Here is a 20,302-nt window from a genome sequence, read left to right on the forward strand (position 1 = left end):
CTTAACATTTTTGAAGTACATTTTTGGGCCATCCTTTTTTTTAATCTTTATATCCAAACAAGTTTCAATTAAATTCTCTACAATTCTTACAACCAAACACAATCATTTCCTTATTTGATAATGTTAATTTCAGATTTCCTAAAATATATCTACCTAATTTAAAGCGATATGTTAGACTAAAATATAATTCTCCTTTCAATTTTATTTATTCTTATATTTAATCATTTGAATTATAATTTAATAGATATGATGTGATTAGATAAAATTTTAGATTTTAGATTTTAGATCTAATACATATGATGTGATTAGATTTATACATATGATTTTAGATTTTAGATTTTTGATAAAATTTTAGATTTTTGATAAAATTTTAGCCTTTTTTCAGCATAGGATGTGGTTTTAATTTTTATAAACGGAGATCTATTTTAAAAATTGTTTTAGAATTTTTGTAACCAAACAAGTATATCCGGATATATATTATTTTACATTTGAGTTATTTTACATTTAGGTAATGAATAAAAAGAAGAAAATCTATTTTAATATTTTTGGAGTATATTTTTGGTGTAATCCGAATTGTTGGGTCGGTTTTAATTAAAAAAACCTATTGCACTAATCCGATCTTTATTCATTATTATCTTAGTCAAAATCGAAAACTTTCCTATTATTCGATAACAAATATTCACTTTTAATGAAATCTATTTATTAGTATCAAATATTATAGTTATAAATAGATGAACTGATTTATTGATTCAATATTATAATGACATATTCGAATCTATAATAAAATATTCGAATTAATTTTTTCAATACACGGATTATTGATTTATATAACAAACCAAAGAAATAAAAAAATGAACCTGTGGTGTACTACATGATAAATACTAGTAATAGTATTAAAAGCTCATTACTACTCAAATAATCATAAACCATTATTGGAATTAAGGTCTAATTCCGATTTGATTTTTCACACCAAGAATATATAACAAGTAACCAACCAACCACCATTATATATTGCTTCAATTTATTATTATTATTAATTAAAATATAATATAAATGGGAATTAGTAGGTTCTTATGACTTCTAAAACGAGAACAAATCATATACACACCAAAAGAGTTGATTAATAGTAAGTTAAGTGTCAGGAAGAAATCACAATCAGTGCTTAAAATGATAGGATCACACAAAACATGGTTTCAAGTATATGTTTGGTAAATTTAGTTTGATTAGCAGCCTGCTATCAGAATCTTAACGACAGAAATAACTTACCAAATTCTGAGAAGCCAAACACAGCAACAAAAAGTCACTCTGATAGCAGGCTGCTAATCAAACTCCACTGCATTACCACTTCATGATGAGATGATATTGTCATGCCTCTACCCATTGGCAATTCAAATCAGACTTAAAATCTTTCATTAAGGTTGAGCGCACAACAGGCGTTAACATCAGCAAAGGACTGAAATTAGACTTCTTCTTCTTCAATGTCCAAAGAATAGGTAGAAAACCTTGGTCACTAGTGATCAAAAGTGCAACACCAGATTCGTTGGAATCCATCCACAATTGCATTTGAGCTTGTAAGCCAATATCAGCTGCGTTTTTATCAGCTACATTTTTCAAAAAAACCATCAAAACAACACAATATTAAATTTGATGGTATAGAGATATTATATGCAAAAAAAACACAAAAAACAAGAAATATTTTATAAACGGAGATATATTTTAAAAATTGTTTTAGAATTTTTGTAACCAAACATTACATTTGAGTTATTTTACATTTAGATAATGAATAAAAAGAAGAAAATCTATTTTAATATTTTTGGAGTATATTTTTGGTGTAATCCGAATTGTTGGGTCAGTTTTAATTAAAAAAAACTTATTGCACTAATCCGATCTTTATTCATTATTATCTTAGTCAAAATCGAAAACTTTCATATTATTCGATAACAAATATTCACTTTTAATGAAATCTATTTATTAGTATCAAATATTATAGTTATAAATAGATGAACTGATTTATTGATTCAATATTATAATGACATATTCGAATCTATAATGAAATATTCAAATTAATTTTTTCAATACACGATTATTGATTTATATAACAAACCAAAGAAATAAAAAAATGACCTGTGATGTACCACGTAATAAATACTAATAATAGTATTAAAATCTCATTACTACTCAAATAATCATAAACCATTATCGGAATTAAGGTCTAATTCTGATTTGATTTTTCACACCAAGAATATATAACAAGTAACCAACCAACCATCATTATATATTGCTTTAATTTTTTTAATTAATTAAAATATAAATGGGGAATTAGTAGGTTCTTATGACTTCTAAAACGAGAAGAAATCATATACACACCAAAATAGTTGATTAATAGTAAGTTAAGTGGCAGGAGGAAATCACAATCAGTGCTTAAAAGGTAGGATCACACAAAACATGGTTTCAAGTAATAAAGTTAAGCAGACCTTTAAATCTTTGACTCTCTTCCGACCAAAAAAAAAAAAAATCTTTGACTCTCTCTCCCATATGTAAATAGAATCCAGCTAAAACCATCACAGAAGCACAAAAAAATCGAAACTTTGAAGGGAGACGAGAAGAAGATGGGTATTTTGTCGGATGATGTTGTGATAATCAGTCAATCGGAGAAAGAAGGTGAGCCGAGTGTTATCACCATCAATTGTCCTGACAAAACTGGTCTAGGTTGTGATCTCTGCCGTATCCTTCTCTTCTTCGGCCTCAACATTGTCAGAGGAGGTAATAAAAAAATTTCTCCTTTTTTTTGATATCTGCTCTGCTCTGGTTTGTGACCTGAAATGTTGTTGCTCTGTGAAGATGTAACGACTGATGGGAAATGGTGTTACTTGGTCTTCTGGGTGATTGGGAAACCAAACACGAGATGGAATTTGTTGAAGATGAGACTTGTTGAGGCTAGCCCTTCTTTTTCTTGGGCCTTTGGTATCTCAAGATATTACCTTTCTGATTCTGAGTCTCAGCCTCCCAAGTTTCCTGATCTTTTCTTGTTGAAGCTAGCTTGTTCTGACCGCACAGGGCTTCTCTATGGTTAGTTTCTTTTGATTCTCTTAATTTTAGTTAGTTATAGCTGTGGGTTCACTCACTGTTTCTATATATTGGCAGATGTCACAGAGGTTCTTTACAAGCTTGAGATTAACATTGAGAAAGTTAAGATATCGACTACACCTGATGGGAAAGTGATGGACTTGTTCTTTGTCACAGACACTAGGTAATATAGAATGAATATTTAAAAAGGAGATTTTTGGATATTTGCTAGATGTTTAGGTGTGTTCTGTTTTTGTTCTTCTCAGAGAGCTTTTAGGGACGGGGAAGAGGCGGGAGGAAGTGTATGAGTACCTTAGAGATGCCATAGGAGATTCAATGATCAGCTATGACATTGAACTTGTTGGCTCAGAAATCACAGCTCGCTCACAGGCTTCCTCGTCAGTTGCAGAAACATTGTTCTCCTCGGATGTGTTGGGAGAGCAGCCGAGTGGTGGGTTACACACTTCAAGCAATGTGTCTATTTCAGTTGACAACTCTCTAAGCCCAGCTCATACCCTCATTCATATCACTTGTCAAGATCACAAAGGCCTTCTTTATGATATTATGAGAACCTTCAAAGATTTCAACATTCAGGTTTGTGCAAGTCTTTGATGCTTTTTATCTGCATTACTCCACTAGTAGTATTCACATAAGAGACACGTTTTCTCGAATCTTGTTTGATGAACAGATCTCATATGGGCGTTTTACAATCAAAAGAGGAAGGAACTGTGAGATCGACTTGTTCATTGTGCAATCTGATGGTCGGAAGATCTTGGACTCAAGCAAGCTAAATGCATTGGTTTATCGTTTAAGAGCAGAGCTACAACAACCTCTGAGAGTGGTCATGATGAATCGAGGTCCAGATACAGAACTTCTAGTCACAAACCCTGTCGAGTTATCAGGAAAGGGAAGGCCACAAGTCTTCCACGACATAGCACTTGCCCTCAAGAAGATCAACACCTGCATCTTCTCGGTATATATATGTATTATAACTCATCCAATCACATAATTCAAGGTCTTTGTAATTTATACCAAAAACATAACAATTGTCATAATCATCTGATGTCTGATGTCATAACTAGGCTGAAATTGGAAGACACGTGACGGGAGAAAGAGAATGGGAGGTGTACAAAGTGTTGATCAACGAAGAAGACATCTTACCTGTCCCAAGAAGCAAGATAGAGGAACAAGTGTGGAGTACTTTAATGGGTTGGGAATAAGACTTCAGGATCATAAACTAACCGATCAAGACTATATGATTGTACATTATGATGCAATGAGTGTATGTAGATTAAGATGATATGTGGTAATATATGTATTGAGATATTTGTAAGTAGATTAAAAGAAAAAAAAAGTTGTAAATGAGTGTGTGATAGAAAGAAGAGAACTAAGCTTAAGCTAAGTTAACCACTTTGTGCTGAGATCTTTTTGTTTTGTGACATAATGGGCTGAGTTGAAAGGCCTATAATAAGGAGGGTGGCTATTTCGTAATTAAATACATAATGAAGGGTACAAAAGTGAAGGAGAAACCTATGAAAAAAAAATGGCGACTCTTTAAGAAGCACACGAAGACAATCTCGAAAGCTGACCTCAAAAGTTTTCGACTTTGAGAAGCAAATTAGATAAAATAAAATCTTTCTATCCATTTCACTCACAAAATTTGAAGGGCTCTCTCTCAATTTCGAGTTTTTCATTTTTCATCATCAGTGTTTTGTTATCCGGAGAAAAAAATCTAATCTTGAATGGCGAAGAGAGGAGGAGCGACGACGCTAGCTGAGGATGCACCATGGCGAGTTTCGTCAGTAAGACCAGTGCCTAAGATCAGTCGCTCACCTGTTCTTTCTATCTCTCAAAGCCCTGAAACCGATTACGCCATTTCCGTCATGAAGGTTTTGTTTTTTTTCTTCTTCTTCTTCCGTAGTTTTGTAGATTCCCAATTTGATTTTGGAAATTACCATTTTTTAACTAAAAAAAATTCGGGGTTGTGTGTAATCTTTGCAGCATCCGAATCCTGTGGGAGGTGGGTTTGCGATGGAAGCTGTACTTGAATCTGCAGGACCTGAATGTGTTGTTCCTGGTCAAGTCACGCCTGTTCGCTTACTTGGTGTCAAGGTGACTTCTTACAGAAAGAATGATGTGTTTGTTGTTGCATTTGTGTATAGTACAAGTTCTTAGTATTTATATTGGTTTAGAATTCAAGAAGGGAAAGGATTATGTGTTTGTGTATCATCTTTTGTTGTCTAATTCCTTTGTCTTGTTGAATATTCTAGTTTATTTAGTAGTTTTGTGCAAGTTTTAATCTTTCGCTCACCTTTTGAGGATAATTTCTAGTTCTGTAGCTGCTTAGGTCTGAGCATAGAGATGTTGCTATAGGATTACAAGTTGAACATATCATTTATGTCAAGTCTGATGTTTTGACTGCTTTCTCGTAAATTTCCCATTGGTGTTTTATTCACTAATGGGTTATTATTAGGTCTCATTTGCTAACAGTTTGATATTTGGTGTATTGATAAATAGGTGTGGCCGGTTGAAGTTGATCTTAAATTCTTGGAACCAGTGGGAAAAGAGCTGAAAATGCTTGGAAAGGTAAAGACCAACATCTTATTGCTTTGTGTCTGAATCAGATACTAGTACATGATCCCCTGTTAGTATGATGAGCCAATACCTTGGATGATCCTGTTTCGTTCTATGTGAACTCTTAAAAGCTCTTTGTTTGCCTGAGGCTAGTGTGTTATGTGAATTTATATAAGTGGGGATTAGGTTATTGTATCCTATAACTCATGGCATATCAAGATCATAGATGGTCATCTTCTTTTTGATAAGCTGGTTACTTGGGACAAAGCCTAAACCACTTGGTAATCATGTGGCTCAACAAGTGGGAAGTAGTGGGAGTTTGACTCTGGGAGCGTATCTGGTCTAGCCACTCGGTTCTAACCTAGAATCCTGAAGTCCAATTGGGATGTATAGATGACCATCTTAACACAGATAGTTAATGTACGAAAATATGGGCTAGACCAGGATTTTGATAGAGAAATGGACCAATTTGATCATAATTAGTAATGAAATGTGCTCAGCATCTGTTTTGTTAGACTTTAAGATTATAGTTGGTGTGCTCTATCATATTAGGTTTTAATTTTGATAATCGGTATCTCTGTTGTCCTGAGAGTGCAGTTCATGGACAACGCCGTCGAGCTGATGAATAAGTCTTTCATTGACCGCTAAACACTATGGATTTAAGGGTTACATACTTGTCAAGGTTCTACGTCGGGAGTTTTGGAATTGCGGGAGATCTGTCTAGTCGCCAGAACTTGTTAGAGGCAGAGAGATACAATATGAGCAAAGTTGAATATGCTATGTGTGTGTTTGTATAGAGAATTTTACAAACAGAAATTATATGCTATCAAATCATTGGTTTGAATGATAATTGTAAGAATGTCTTTAAAGGTTATCTCCAATGTTTTTCAAGTTTTCTGTCATTCCTTGTCGAAAAGAATGATGGAATATTGCAAAGCGGCTAGTTTTCTCGAGATCACATTTACTAAGTAACAGAGGTTCAAAAGCTCAGCTTTCTTACGGTTTCTCGAGATAATGCACTTTGGAAAGGCGACAGAAAAATATGTGTTAAATGTATACGAGTGGTTCAGAAAAAATCAGTATGAAGGTGAGATTTATGTTGAGTTGGGTTTGGTTTGACAACAGAAATGAAATCTTTTTAAAACGATATAAATCAACAAAGATTGGTCTACAACCACATAAACTAGTTAAATTGATACAATGTCAATACAGAAAACGTTAAAACCTTACCACATACCGGAAACAAAAGCGACCAAATACAAATATATATAAGTAACACTAAACCGAAAAAATAACTTAGTTCGAAACCTAAAGACTCACTCAGGGAAGAAAATTGTCAAAGTAGTGTGTTTGTCCCACCTGAAAAAATATGGTTTAATAACATGTTGTAAATGTTAGATAGAGAAGTGACGTTATCGTTGGAGTAAAAGAAAGAAAGAAGCAAAAATTAAAAGAATGTTTGGCACCGCCGCACCGGCCCATTCCAATTCGAAAAGTTAAAAAATTATCTACTCCACAAACCCTACAACGTGTGTAATCAATCAGTTTAACTTTTAGTAAGTATAAAATTTTAAAACTAAACCATATCTATGGGAAGAAAAGAAAACACTAAAAACCTTTTGGTTTAATATATCTTAAGTTATGTGGTATTCCTGCTCACTACAACTTGATTTCTTGATTTCAAGTACTCAAGTTCGCTCACACTTATCATGATTTCAACAAAATCGTTAAGGATAACAAAACTACTATTTCCTTGAAGGCTGGAATACTAATTCTAAATATAATTTGGAAGAAGCGATATAATTGTTGAAGAAAATCTAATGATGAAGATCTTTAGTTCAAAAAAAAAAAAAAAATCTAATGATGAAGATCTGTGGAAAATGGGACCTAAACAGCAATAATTTCTGCAAAGGTCCCCCTCACCTATTTACTTTTTAGCAGATAGCGACCAGCTGTCCTCTTTTACTGTCGATTTTTCAATCACTTTTGATTGTGTTTTTTGGCCTTGTCCCTCGTGCGAATCTGTATCCCATATTGTTTTTTATTAATGACAATTTTAACGTTTGTGGCATATAATTTGTTGCCATAACGTGGTGCCCTATTTTCATCTCCAGTTCTCCACAACAGCAGGGAGATAAATAGGGAAATGCCATTAAGTTTGATATTAATTGCTACATATTAGAGTTTAGTCCAACTAGGTAGTCGTTTATTAAAGTCAAATACGAAGTGGTTAGATGCGGTTCAACCTTCACTTGAGATTGAATTCTACAATTCGATTTTGCGCTTAACCGTATACTTATAAGTTATAAGCAAAGTATGTTTTTAATTCATGCGACCGACCTCTTCTTGACTTCTTGTGAGAGCCATATGATTGATAAGGTATGGTATTGAGAGTTATGAGTGTACTCTTATTATACTATTCACTCACGAAAAGTTGATGAGAAATTACAAATTTATAGGGAAGTGGGAAAAAGAAACAGAAAATTAGGTAAAAGTTTCCAAAATGGCACATGGGTACTTTCTTGGGTAGTGAATTATCGAACATTTCTTGATTAATATACATTTTTTCTTTCACCGAAACTAAACAACAAAATGAATCTTAATGGCTCATTTAATCTTCAGTTACATTTTACTCTACTTATATAGAAAATGTTGTTGACATCGGAAAGATACTCAACAGTCCACACAAATGTAACGAACCATGCATATTTACTCAAGATTTGTATAATATTAACAAAAAGTTAATCAGAAGATACTACTATGTCTATAATTGAACCAGTGTACGATTGCTTGTCGTGTGGAATGAGATTTCAATAGTTTGTAGAAGAAAAAAGAAAAGAATGAATAGTGAGGAAGAGGTTATGAATTGACGCAGGGGTTTTCACGTGCTTTCTGCACATCCGTATCCATTTAGGTTTGGCCAAAGATTTTGAATCTCTATCTAATGTGAATATGGAACGTAGCATGTCGAGACCGATAGGTCCCTATTATACTCCCGGCCGACATATCGGAACAAAAACGATGACACAAGCCAGATGTAAAACACATACACTTCCTCGGATCATGGCTTGATTTGGTCCGGACCAGTTCAAAAGGATTTTGTAGTTTTTAATTACAATAAAGACAATGATAGAAGAAGAGAAACAAGTGTTAATTTGATAGATAGTGCACACCAAAGAGATTCCTTCCACATATTCACCTCGTTCTGCTCCACCCTTAGCATTCGATACCAATTGTGCTTCTCATCATTCAACACCTAGAAGCCGTTAATCAGTTATAGTTTTATTGTTAATGTTTTGTTTTTATCCAATTACAGTTAACTATATCCTAATTTAGACGTTTTGTGATAGACGATAGGTCGTTGTATGTAAACGTTTACTTCCTTTTTGTTTTGTTTTTGAAACGTTGGTATGTAGATTAAAGCTTTGGTACTTTCAGAAACTTGTTGACCAAACATCATCATATAATCTCGGGTATGATTGATATCTACGTTTGCAAAACAATCATATTGCATAAAATAAGTAAAATATTTTTCTCATTCTCTCTTATTTCAGGCATTTAGAAAATGCAAATACAGATGTCACATGGACAGAAAATTACAAAAGCCACCACTACTACCCTCACTGACTGACCCTACAAATTCATTTTACTCCCTTATTGCAAAAGGCCAGCAATTGCAAATTTCAAAATTTTGCATGCATATATAATTTTAACAGATCCAAACTTGTAACAAAGTTTTTCTAAGCGTTATACCCTTAGCACCAATAGTTTTATTTCTAAATTTGACATAATTCAGTATGCTATGTAATATATAACTAATTTTTTAATATTGTAATTTTGTACTACTCCATGTCTCCATCAACATAGCCTATTAAAATTGAAGTCGAAATTAAAAATTAGGAAAATGGCTCAAATCAAACTGCAACACTTGAAAACTTAAGATGAGATATAGACACATAATTCACATTATAGTAGTTGCATTTACCACTCTTGAAATCAACGGACAAGGATTCATCTAGAAGATCATCCAACGGTCATAAACCCCTTGATGGTTCGAAATTACACAAACGGAATAAAAAAAGCAAAAACATTAAAATTCAAAGACGAATAAAATTACACAAGAGAGAAAAAGAGAGACTAATTCAGTAGTCGGTGGTTGGGAGCTGCTCGTGGGTGGTGTTGATGAAGAAAACCTCGTAGATGAGTCCGGCGATTCCACCGCCAACAAGAGGTCCGGCCCAGTAGACCCAGTGGTTGGTCCACGTCCAGCTCACCACCGCTGGTCCGAAAGCCACGGCGGGATTCATGGAGGCTCCGGAGAATGCTCCTCCAGCTAAGATGTTGGCTCCAACGATGAAACCAATTGCGATGGGAGCGATTGTTCCAAGACTCCCGTTTTTGGGGTCAATGGCGGTGGCGTAGACGGTGTAAACAAGCCCAAATGTCATCACGATCTCGAAAACGAAAGCGTTCAACACTCCTACTCCAGCAGAGAGTCCAAAAGCCGGCACAGCCTAAAAGTTTCCAAAACGTTAATTAGTTACTTGATGGAGAAGTTAGGTCAAAAACAGATAAAAATAACTAATTTTGACATACCAAGCCGCCGGTGGCGAATTTGAGGATGAGACAAGCGACGACTGAGCCGAGGAGCTGAGCGATCCAGTAAAGGATACCACGGAGGAGAGTGATGTTACCACCAACGAAAGCACCGAAAGTGACGGCAGGGTTAACGTGTCCACCGGAGATGTTGGCACCAACAGAGACTGCTACAAAAAGTCCAAAGGCATGAGCCAGTGCAGCAGCTACGAGACCAGAAGGAGTAGTGGCTCCGTTTTCAGTGAGCTTGTTGAAAGCCATGCCAGAGCCTGAACCAGCGACGACAAAGATCAAAGTTGAAATGAACTCAGCCAACGCTGCCTTCAAGGCGTCGGGACGGGTCGCCTCATCTGGACGGCCAACGGCGATGTTTCTGATCGGCATGATCGGACGGAGGCTGAGATTGAATCGTCGTCTTAGATGTTAGAAGAGTGAGGGAGATGTGATTGATGATGAGTTCCTCTGTTCTACTCTGTGCTCTTACTTATAATCTGAGGTGGCGCCTTCTTTGTGACTTGTTACCGGTTGAGAAATTATTTAGAAATAATAAATAAAAATTTAATTTTTGTTGAAAATTATGTGATTGGAGCGGGTGGAGATTTAAATTTGTTTTAAATAATTATGGGAACAGGCTAAACAAGTACATCGCTATGATTCCAGCGAAGCGGAACCGACCAATCTACGTGGCGGATAATGACTTGTCATGTTTGTACATGTATAGAGGTTTTGTCCTTTTTTTCATATTCTCTCTCTCGAGAATGATCTAATTCTAAAGAGGAAAAAGATTATTCTAGTAACTTTCTCCAACTCTTTTGCTAAGAGTTTTTTTTTTTTTAACTTAATTAGTGGTAGAATTTAATCTTTCGAATATATATACGTTGTCAATACAAATCAAGCTCCAGAACAAAAATTATACTAAAGAGTGGTTACTAATTCATATGTTTAGTCATTTTGTTTCTTCCTTATTTATTATTAGTCGTTGTTTACTTTGTTATATTGTCGTTGTTTTCTCTTGGGTCTGTGTACTTGAAACATAAATAATTCTGTGTAGATAAAGTCATGGCTAGTTTTGTGAATTTGATATTCGTAGTGACATTACATGCTAACCATATCTAATGATTTTTTAAGAAAATATATTATCGTTAAGTGGAATTATGTAACATAAATGACATCTATGCCAAACCATCCGCTTTATCGTAATTCTTCCAATTCGCCCTCCACGTATACGAGGAAATTATAAGATGTTATCTTGTTTATGGCGCCAAATTTTATATGATTGTAAAAAGAAAAGGAAAAAGAATGATAATATTATTGTTTATGGCACCAAATTCTAACATTCCAGACCATCTCACAGTTTTTCACATATCATACAAATAGATAATATACACTATTTTAGCATTTTATTTTGTAGACCAATAATCTATATATATTAGACAAAAAGTATTGTGTGACGGCCCTCCACTTAAGGAAAAAAATCATTTATGAATATCCTACCACCACGATGCAATCTGTCCCTTTTGGGCGGTTTAGGTTTATTATTAGGCTGATTGGTACTGCTAGAAAGTGAGTATTCTTGATTAAAAAATGCAACAGTTAAATTGAATAATAATAATCTAAAGACGCGATAAATTAGTTTGTTATTTTATTTGAAAAATTATTTATAAAAAATATTTCGAATAGTTTGGCAATTTGTTCTTAAAATTACAAGTATATATAGTTTTGAAAATATAGTTTTAAACCAACTTGATGTTTTTTTAACTGTTGGGAGTTTTAACAACTTAACTAATTTTCTTTATATAAAAACGATCCCGATGGTTTATATAAATTCGAAGGGTTTAAAGCGATTGACTTATGTATAACCCACACATAAAACACATTAGTCGGTTGTGTTTAGAGAGAATTAATGAATTATAATAGGATAACCAAACCAACTATAGAAAAAAGAAAAAGAAAAACAAAGTTACTATCACATAACACGGGACGAAGTTGGATATCTATTACAATGTCTCTTTCCAAAATGTATATCTATAATCTCTTCAAACGAATTGTGTGACCTGTGAATGATAAAAACATGTGAAACTTTTTCTTTTATGTAAGTCGTGTGATTTTAGAATAACCTAGATGGGGATGGATTGTTAGGTAGATCCGTTGTTTTTGGGTGGATCGCATTAATGAATATTTATGGTGTACATCAGATGGCATGCATACATGCGAACGTTCTAGACTTGTAGTGATGAATGTTCCAGTATATATTTTACCATGTCACATGTACACACTTTTTTTTTTTTTTTGTCAACATATGTACATACTTCTCAAAAACATAGTAGCCACATTAGTGTCTCCAAAACATTTAACCCTCGGAATTCCCCTACTTTAATTGTGACACTTTTAATGTCCTTAATGTTTTCCTCGCTCAAATTTAAACCTTTTTTTGAAAAGATGCATTTTTGGACCGTTCAACTTACCTATTATAACTAGTTATAAGATTTCAAAGCATTAACAATCTTAAACGTTGAAATAGCCAAACATATACGTGGACATAACTAAATTCATTCAATTTTTTTTTTAACAATACTAATTTGAAGTTTTGAACCATCATATTTATTTAAATCGAACCACAATGTATATTTTAGAAAAAAAAACTTGAACAAAAATATGTATTAAACATTTTTATGTAGATATATGAAAACGATTTTTGAAAAAGGAATCAAAGTGAACTAAGACATCATCATCTTACCAAAACTATTTTTTAATCGTTAACTATGAAAATGATTAGGTTTGGTAAGTTTGGGCATATTCTCTCTCTCTTTCTCAAGTTTGTGAATTGTGGGGTTGTGGCCGGTGTACTATTATATTCAAGTGCTCCAATTTAAATCATTGTTCATTTCTACGTTAATTAAAATAAAATAAATGAAATATGTTTTTTTAATGAAAATATTGTTATTGTGGAAAGAAGATTGGCTTCAGGCAACTAGGAAATTTATTGGCAAAAATGATAAGGCGCGCGAATCTCTATGATCATTATAAGAAGAACGAAGGTTTTAATTTGGGTTTTTGCTAGCGAGTACACATTTTTTTTGGGAGAACACACGTCTAGCTATGTGGTGGATCATGTTTGGTTTTTAGATGGTTTTCACAAATCAAAGATAGAATTAAGAGGATTAATTTAACGTTTATGGTTTCTGGATCTGAAATAGAGACTTGTATCTCGTTCAATGCTAGAGTTTTGTTGATATTGAGTTAAAAGGAGTTTTAATGTCACGACAGAATCTTACTGTAAGATTGTCGAAATAATATATAGTGAACGTCTGAAAACGTCTATACGTTGATTTTTTTTTATTGACATTGACTTTTTTTTTGTTTCTTGAAAATGCTTGGTTAAAATGATAGTTTATTTATTTAAGTTAAAATGATACTCATGTTAATTAGACCAATACGAGTATTCATCTAACAAAATTAATAAACAACAGAAGGTAATTTTTCGTATATTAGACCCAACATAATTAGTCGACAAAAGAGGGGAAAAAAGCTACAATAAATTTTCTAAATATGATCGTAAGCCGGCGAACTACAATCCACACCGCCCAATCTATCCATCCGGCCGGCCAATAAGAAAACAAAAATAGAGTTTTTTTTTTCCATGAAAAAAGAGTGTACGTCACATTATTATTGTTGACTATAAATAGCACAATTTTTTTGTCGACGACTTATACTTTAAATGATTTTTATAAACGTGATAAAGAATATTCAAATTTATTTGGCTCCTCAAGGCGAAAATAGTATAATCACGTTGACAAATTAAGATATTATAAAATACGTGGCGTTGGCAATCATCTTAACCACAAGTTTTTTTTTTCACTCTAAAAACTATACAGTAGTTAAAATGTTAAATAATTAGAGTTAATTAATTTAAAAATTAAAAATACAATTAGAAGGAACTTGCATGTAAATTTTGGGTATCATAAATCGGCTTAATTGAGTGAATATTTGCAGCTTAAAAAAACCCATTGCGTTGAAAAGAAGAGAGTTTGATCAAACCATCCTTGCAGAGAACACTGGCCTTGAAAAATCCTTAGGCAACATTGTAATTTGTAAACCAGCCAAGCTGGTAAGCTGATATTGGAAGCACATACAAGAAACTTCATTTCTGAGGGTATGGTAGATTCTCTATTATGGTTGTTTGATCTAAATGCATATGTTCTTCTTTTTTATTACTGATCCATGTAGATGTAGGTAATATATCCCACTTAGCTCTTTTTTGAATTCATTTTGCTATGCCTTACGGTTTAGCAACCAACTGCCCTTTTTTTTCTTGCTAGTACTTATCATCTTTCAAACTATTACGAGCCAGGGTTCTATTATGTAAATACTATATAGTCTTGTAGAGTTTGGTATTTATGTTTCCATCCTTAGGTTAAATATTGTATCTACTATATAAGGCACACTTTGTGCAACGTTATGAATAAGAAACCTTTTATACATCTTAAGGGTTTTGACATGGTATCAGAGCTAAACCTATTTTTTTAGGCTATTCGATCCTCTGTTTTGCTTGGAGAACTCTGTTCTTCTTGTTTTCTTTTGATTTCTCTCTTTTCCTTTGACCTTGGTATATCGATCATTCTGTCGATATATCTCTCTTGGAACTATGACGGACGATCAGTCTGTTTCTAAGGTTGCCTCGATGCTGACTTCGGGTTCTAAGTCTCGTCTTGAGTCTACCCGACGTCGAATCGACCCCTATGATCTCTCAGCTGGAGATAACCCTGGATCCGTGATCTCACAACCACAACTTCGTGGATCCAATTACGATGAATGGGCTATGAACTTGCGTCTTGCCTTGAGAGCAAGGAAAAAGTTTTGTTTTGCGGATGGATCTATCCCTAAACCTGATGATGAGTCCGATGACATTGAGGATTGGTGGGCAAATAATGCTATGGTGGTGTCTTGGATGCGACAAACTGTAGCACCGGATTTAAGTAGCTCCCTCTCGCATCATGAAATTGCTTCGGACTTATGGACTCACATACAAAAGCGATTCTCGGTGAAGAATGGCCAAAGGGTCCAGCGTTTGAAGACTGAGTTAGCTAATTGTCAACAAAAGGGTTCTGCGGTGGAAGCTTATTATGGGAAACTTACGAAACTATGGACAAGCCTTGCTGATTTCCAACGTGCGAAGACAGTTGAGGAGATTGCCAAGGAACGTGAAGAAGACAAGTTACACCAATTCCTAATGGGTCTTGATGAGAGTGTCTTTGGTGTGGTAAAGTCTTCTCTTTTATCGCGTGATCCACTTCCATCTCTTGATGAGGCTTATCAAGTTGTTACTCAAGATGAGGAATCAAAGAGAGCGGGTAGGCTGATGGAAGAACGGAATGAGGGGGCTAGTTTCGCGGTTCGTGTGGCTCCGCGTACTTATTCATCTCCTCCACTACGAGATCCTTCGGCTGTGTGTACGGGCTGCGGAAGGAAAGGTCATTTGGCGGATCACTGTTTTCGTAAGATCGGTTATCCTTGGTGGTGGGGCGATCGCCCTCGTTCCAAACTCCCTACTACTTCACAGGCTGGTCCGGGTGGTTCAAGCAGTGATCGTCGTGTCTCGGTTGTTCCTTCCAAGTCTGTTGAACCTACACATGTTCAACATGTTGCGGCTTCGGTGTCTCTCGGACATACCAATATCACCGATGCTGATCGTGTTGGTTTTAGCGGGTTAAGTGATCAAGATTGGATCAAGCTGAAGGATATGCTTAATGCACGGTCTGTTGGTACTCATGATCCTCTTGCTGGTAAGTTTTTTATTGAGTCTTGGATTATTGACACTGGGGCTTCTAACCACATGACGGGAAGCATTGATTTCTTAACGAATGTTTGTGATATGGCTCCTATGTTTATAAAACTCCCTGATGGCCGGTTTACGGTTTCTACTAAACGCGGGATGGTCTCTCTCGGTTCCCATCTCACTTTGATAAACGTATTCTTTGTCGATGGCTTGCACTGCCACCTTATCTCGGTCTCTCAACTGACTCGAGATCGACAATGTCATTTCCAGATATCTGATCAGCTTTGTATTGTTCAGGACTGCATCACACGGACGGTGATTGGCGCAGGTGAACAGCAGAATGGGTTATATTTCTTTCGAGGGATGGCTGAAGCAGCTTTGACACAAGCTTTGGAGCAACAACCCAAGGAGGTGTGGCATGATCGCCTTGCACATCCTTCTTCTACAACTATGGAGATGTTGTCTTTTTCAAATTCTAGTAGTAGCGGTTTTGATTCAAAAACATGTGACGTCTGTATTCGTTCAAAACAAACACGTGATTCTTTTCCTTTGAGCATTAATAAAACTTCTGAAGTTTTTGAGTTGATTCATTGCGACATATGGGGTCCTTATAGGACTACAGCAATCTGTGGTTCACGGTTTTTTTTGACAATTGTTGACGATTTCTCGCGTGCTGTATGGATATATTTGCTGCCATCAAAATCTCAAACTGCTTCGACTCTACGTGAGTTTGTTTCTTTGGTGGAAAGACAGTTCGACCGCAAGGTTAAGACAGTGAGAAGCGATAATGGGTCTGAGTTTTTAAGTCTTAGCGGTTTCTTTCGCGAGAAAGGTATTCTCCATGAAACTTCTTGTGTTGGAACTCCTCAACAAAACGGACGTGTGGAGCGTAAACATCGTCACATCTTGAATGTAGCCAGAGCCTTACGGTTTCATGCTCTTGTTCCGGTTGAATTCTGGAGTTATTGTGTTCTAACCGCTGGCTACTTAATCAATCGGACGCCCACGACAGTGCTCCATGGCAAGACTCCATTTGAAATACTTTATAACCGACCACCTCCGATGAATCATCTTCGTATTTTCGGTTGTTTGTGTTACGTTCATAACCAGAAACACGGTGGGGATAAATTTGCTTCTCGCAGTACCCGGTCCGTGTTTCTCGGTTATCCTTTTGGGAAAAAGGGTTGGAAAGTGTACAATCTTGATACAGGTGTAGTTTCTGTATCTCGTGACGTTGTTTTTCTCGAACAGGAGTTTCCATTTGCTCATACTCGCTCGGATTCTCCGACTGCTCCGGCTCCGACTATACCGTCTCCTATTATTGATGATGATGAGTTCCTTACTTTGGATTTGGTTCCCTCCTCCAGTGAGGTTTTGCCGGCTGCAACTCCTTTGACCACGGAACCTCTTGTTTCTTCTCCGACACGAGTTGTTGTTTCGGGAGATTCTTCGGTCGTATCTCCGGTTTCCTCCCCGGTGACACAATCGACTTCTACTACTCTGCGTTTGGACACATCACGTGCTGATGTTGTGGCTGATTCTTCTGGTGTCTTGGATTCGTCTACTCACGACACATCTGAGCCTATGGGAAAAGGTTGTCGCCAAAAGTTTAAGTCTACACGCCTTCATGACTATGTGACTAATACGACTCATGCGGCGTCCGATGGGGATTTTGTTGAAACTTGTTGGTACCCTATCGACTCCTATGTCGACTGCTCTCAATTTTCGGATCACCATCGCGCGTTTCTTGCTGCGATCACGTCCGGTACGATACCTAGGACGTTTGCTGAGGCTATGGAAGATGAGAACTGGCGTGAAGCTGTGCGTAGTGAAATTACCTCTCTTGAGGACCAAGGCACATGGACGACGGAGACATTACCTCCGGGTAAGAAAGCTCTTGGGTGTAAATGGGTTTTTACGTTAAAATATCGATCCGATGGCACTCTTGAGCGCTACAAGGCTCGTTAGTGGTTCTTGGCAACAACCAGACCGAGGGGCTTGACTATACGGAAACGTTTGCTCCTGTTTGTAAAATGACTACTGTGCGTTCTTTCTTGGAAGTTGCGGTGGCTCGGGATTGGGAGGTTCATCAAATGGACGTTCACAATGATTTCTTACATGGTGACTTAGAAGAGGAAGTTTTCATTCGTTTTCCTCCGGGTTTCCGGACTGATGATAAGACACAGGTTTGTCGTTTACATAAGTCTCTTTATGGGCTTAAGCAGGCGCCAAGATGTTGGTTTTCGAAGCTCTCCACCTCTCTTAAGGAATATGGCTTCACGCAGAGTTTGAAAGACTATTCATTGTTCACCTATGCTGATGACACTCGGCGGATTCATGTGCTAGTCTATGTTGATGATCTTATCGTTACTGGGAACTCTCCTGCGGTTATTGCTGATTTTAAGACGTATTTGAGCTCTTCTTTTCGTATGAAGGATCTGGGAATCTCTAAATATTTTTTGGGCATCGAAGTGGCTCGGAACACTACTGGTATGTATTTATCTCAACGTAAGTATACACTTGACATCATTTCGGATACTGGTTTGCTTGGGGCGCAGCCTGTCTCTCATCCTATTGAACAGAATCATCATTTGGCTACGGCTACGGGTGCATTGCTTCCTGATCTGTTTCGTTATCGTCGTTTGGTTGGTCGTCTTATATACCTTGGGGTTACTCGGCCGGATCTCTCGTATGCTATTCATTTGTTGTCTCAATTTAAGCATGCTCCGAGGGTGGAACATTGGGAGGCGGCACGTCGGGTAGTTTGTTATCTCAAGTCCAATCCGGGTCAAGGTATTCTTCTCTGTTCTGGCACTGATCTTCGTCTTACGGCTTGGTGTGACGCTGATCATAACGGTTGTCCCTTAACACGACGTTCTCTCACTGCTTGGTTTATTCAACTTGGTGGTTCTCCGGTATCTTGGAAGACACGGAAGCAAGATGTGGTTTCTCGTTCCTCGTGTGAGGCTGAATACCGTGCTATGGCCAAAACGGTTTGTGAGCTTCTCTGGTTGCGCGATGTTCTTGTTTCCATGGGTGTTGATTGTTCAGCTCCGGTTTCTCTATATTGTGATAATGAATCGGCTATCCATCTGAGTAAGAACCCGGTTTTCCATGAGCGGACGAAGCATATCGAATCAGATTGTCATTTCATTCGTGATGAGATTGTGCGTGGTGTCATTGCTCCGCAACATGTTTCGACTAAGGTTCAGTTGGCTGATATTCTCACTAAGGCTCTTGGTCGTAAAGAGTTTGATGATTTTAAGCTTAAGGTGGGTATTCGGGACCTGCACACTCCACCTTAAGGGGGGTATTACGAGCCAGGATTCTATTATGTAAATACTATATAGTCTTGTAGAGTTTGGTATTTATGTTTCCATCCTTAGGTTAAATATTGTATCTACTATATAAGGCACACTTTGTGCAACGTTATGAATAAGAAACCTTTATACATCTTAAGGGTTTTGACACAAACTTTTGCAGATAATCTTCAAGGTTTTATAGCTCTAACATTCAAGTGTGTGCTTTCTTCTAGGGATTTACAAGGCAATCTGAATAATATTATAGAGTCACCAAGGCGTGTTGGTCAATTGGAATGTTTAAAAAGATTATGATTTTCTTTGGTTCTTGAATAATTGCCTCTCAAATGGATTTTTTTTTTTTTTTTTTTTTTTTTTNGCTGAGGCTATGGAAGATGAGAACTGGCGTGAAGCTGTGCGTAGTGAAATTACCTCTCTTGAGGACCAAGGCACATGGACGACGGAGACATTACCTCCGGGTAAGAAAGCTCTTGGGTGTAAATGGGTTTTTACGTTAAAATATCGATCCGATGGCACTCTTGAGCGCTACAAGGCTCGTTAGTGGTTCTTGGCAACAACCAGACCGAGGGGCTTGACTATACGGAAACGTTTGCTCCTGTTTGTAAAATGACTACTGTGCGTTCTTTCTTGGAAGTTGCGGTGGCTCGGGATTGGGAGGTTCATCAAATGGACGTTCACAATGATTTCTTACATGGTGACTTAGAAGAGGAAGTTTTCATTCGTTTTCCTCCGGGTTTCCGGACTGATGATAAGACACAGGTTTGTCGTTTACATAAGTCTCTTTATGGGCTTAAGCAGGCGCCAAGATGTTGGTTTTCGAAGCTCTCCACCTCTCTTAAGGAATATGGCTTCACGCAGAGTTTGAAAGACTATTCATTGTTCACCTATGCTGATGACACTCGGCGGATTCATGTGCTAGTCTATGTTGATGATCTTATCGTTACTGGGAACTCTCCTGCGGTTATTGCTG

The 20,302-nt window shown here is 36.5% G+C and overlaps 3 protein-coding genes across 5 annotated transcripts; 2 read left to right on the forward strand and 1 right to left on the reverse strand.

Moving 5' to 3' along the window:
- LOC104785838 (ACT domain-containing protein ACR10-like) lies at positions 2,423–4,487 on the forward strand. Of its 3 annotated transcripts, none has more exons than XM_010511127.2 (6): positions 2,423–2,661; positions 2,842–3,069; positions 3,145–3,250; positions 3,333–3,660; positions 3,755–4,039; positions 4,149–4,487. In XM_010511127.2, exons 1-6 carry the CDS (start codon positions 2,610–2,612, stop codon positions 4,284–4,286), a joined length of 1,137 nt encoding a protein of 378 aa, XP_010509429.1. In that variant the 5' UTR covers positions 2,423–2,609; the 3' UTR covers positions 4,287–4,487. The 3 variants fall into 3 exon arrangements, with proteins under 3 accessions (XP_010509429.1, XP_010509430.1, XP_010509428.1); XM_010511128.2 differs by having other exon boundaries at positions 2,424–2,763; positions 3,755–4,049; positions 4,149–4,236; XM_010511126.2 differs by having other exon boundaries at positions 2,426–2,763.
- LOC104785839 lies at positions 4,629–6,542 on the forward strand. The gene is made up of 4 exons (XM_010511129.2): positions 4,629–4,955; positions 5,068–5,178; positions 5,584–5,652; positions 6,238–6,542. The coding sequence occupies exons 1-4, from the start codon at positions 4,809–4,811 to the stop codon at positions 6,286–6,288; spliced, it is 378 nt and encodes a 125-aa protein (XP_010509431.1). The 5' UTR covers positions 4,629–4,808; the 3' UTR covers positions 6,289–6,542.
- Positions 9,569–10,712, reverse strand: LOC104785840 (aquaporin TIP1-1). The gene is made up of 2 exons (XM_010511130.2): positions 10,237–10,712; positions 9,569–10,154 (listed from the first exon to the last, which is right to left on the reverse strand). The coding sequence occupies exons 1-2, from the start codon at positions 10,618–10,620 to the stop codon at positions 9,783–9,785; spliced, it is 756 nt and encodes a 251-aa protein (XP_010509432.1). The 5' UTR covers positions 10,621–10,712; the 3' UTR covers positions 9,569–9,782.

Source organism: Camelina sativa, chromosome 5 (genome assembly GCF_000633955.1).
Source record: "Camelina sativa cultivar DH55 chromosome 5, Cs, whole genome shotgun sequence".
Lineage (NCBI taxonomy): Eukaryota > Viridiplantae > Streptophyta > Magnoliopsida > Brassicales > Brassicaceae > Camelina > Camelina sativa.

Excerpts from the sequence above, each read along its gene's own strand:
- LOC104785839 (XM_010511129.2), top strand. The coding sequence starts at position 4,809 with ATGGCGAAGAGAGGAGGAGCGACGACGCTAGCTGAGGATGCACCATGG. Across the intron at positions 5,179-5,583 it reads TTCGCTTACTTGGTGTCAAG|GTGTGGCCGGTTGAAGTTGA; the intron begins GTGACTTCTTAC and ends ATTGATAAATAG. Across the intron at positions 5,653-6,237 it reads AGCTGAAAATGCTTGGAAAG|TTCATGGACAACGCCGTCGA; the intron begins GTAAAGACCAAC and ends CTGAGAGTGCAG.
- LOC104785838 (XM_010511126.2), top strand. The coding sequence starts at position 2,610 with ATGGGTATTTTGTCGGATGATGTTGTGATAATCAGTCAATCGGAGAAA. Across the intron at positions 3,661-3,754 it reads TCAAAGATTTCAACATTCAG|ATCTCATATGGGCGTTTTAC; the intron begins GTTTGTGCAAGT and ends TTTGATGAACAG. Across the intron at positions 4,040-4,148 it reads TCAACACCTGCATCTTCTCG|GCTGAAATTGGAAGACACGT; the intron begins GTATATATATGT and ends TGTCATAACTAG.
- LOC104785840 (XM_010511130.2), bottom strand. The coding sequence starts at position 10,620 with ATGCCGATCAGAAACATCGCCGTTGGCCGTCCAGATGAGGCGACCCGT. Across the intron at positions 10,155-10,236 it reads AATTCGCCACCGGCGGCTTG|GCTGTGCCGGCTTTTGGACT; the intron begins GTATGTCAAAAT and ends GGAAACTTTTAG.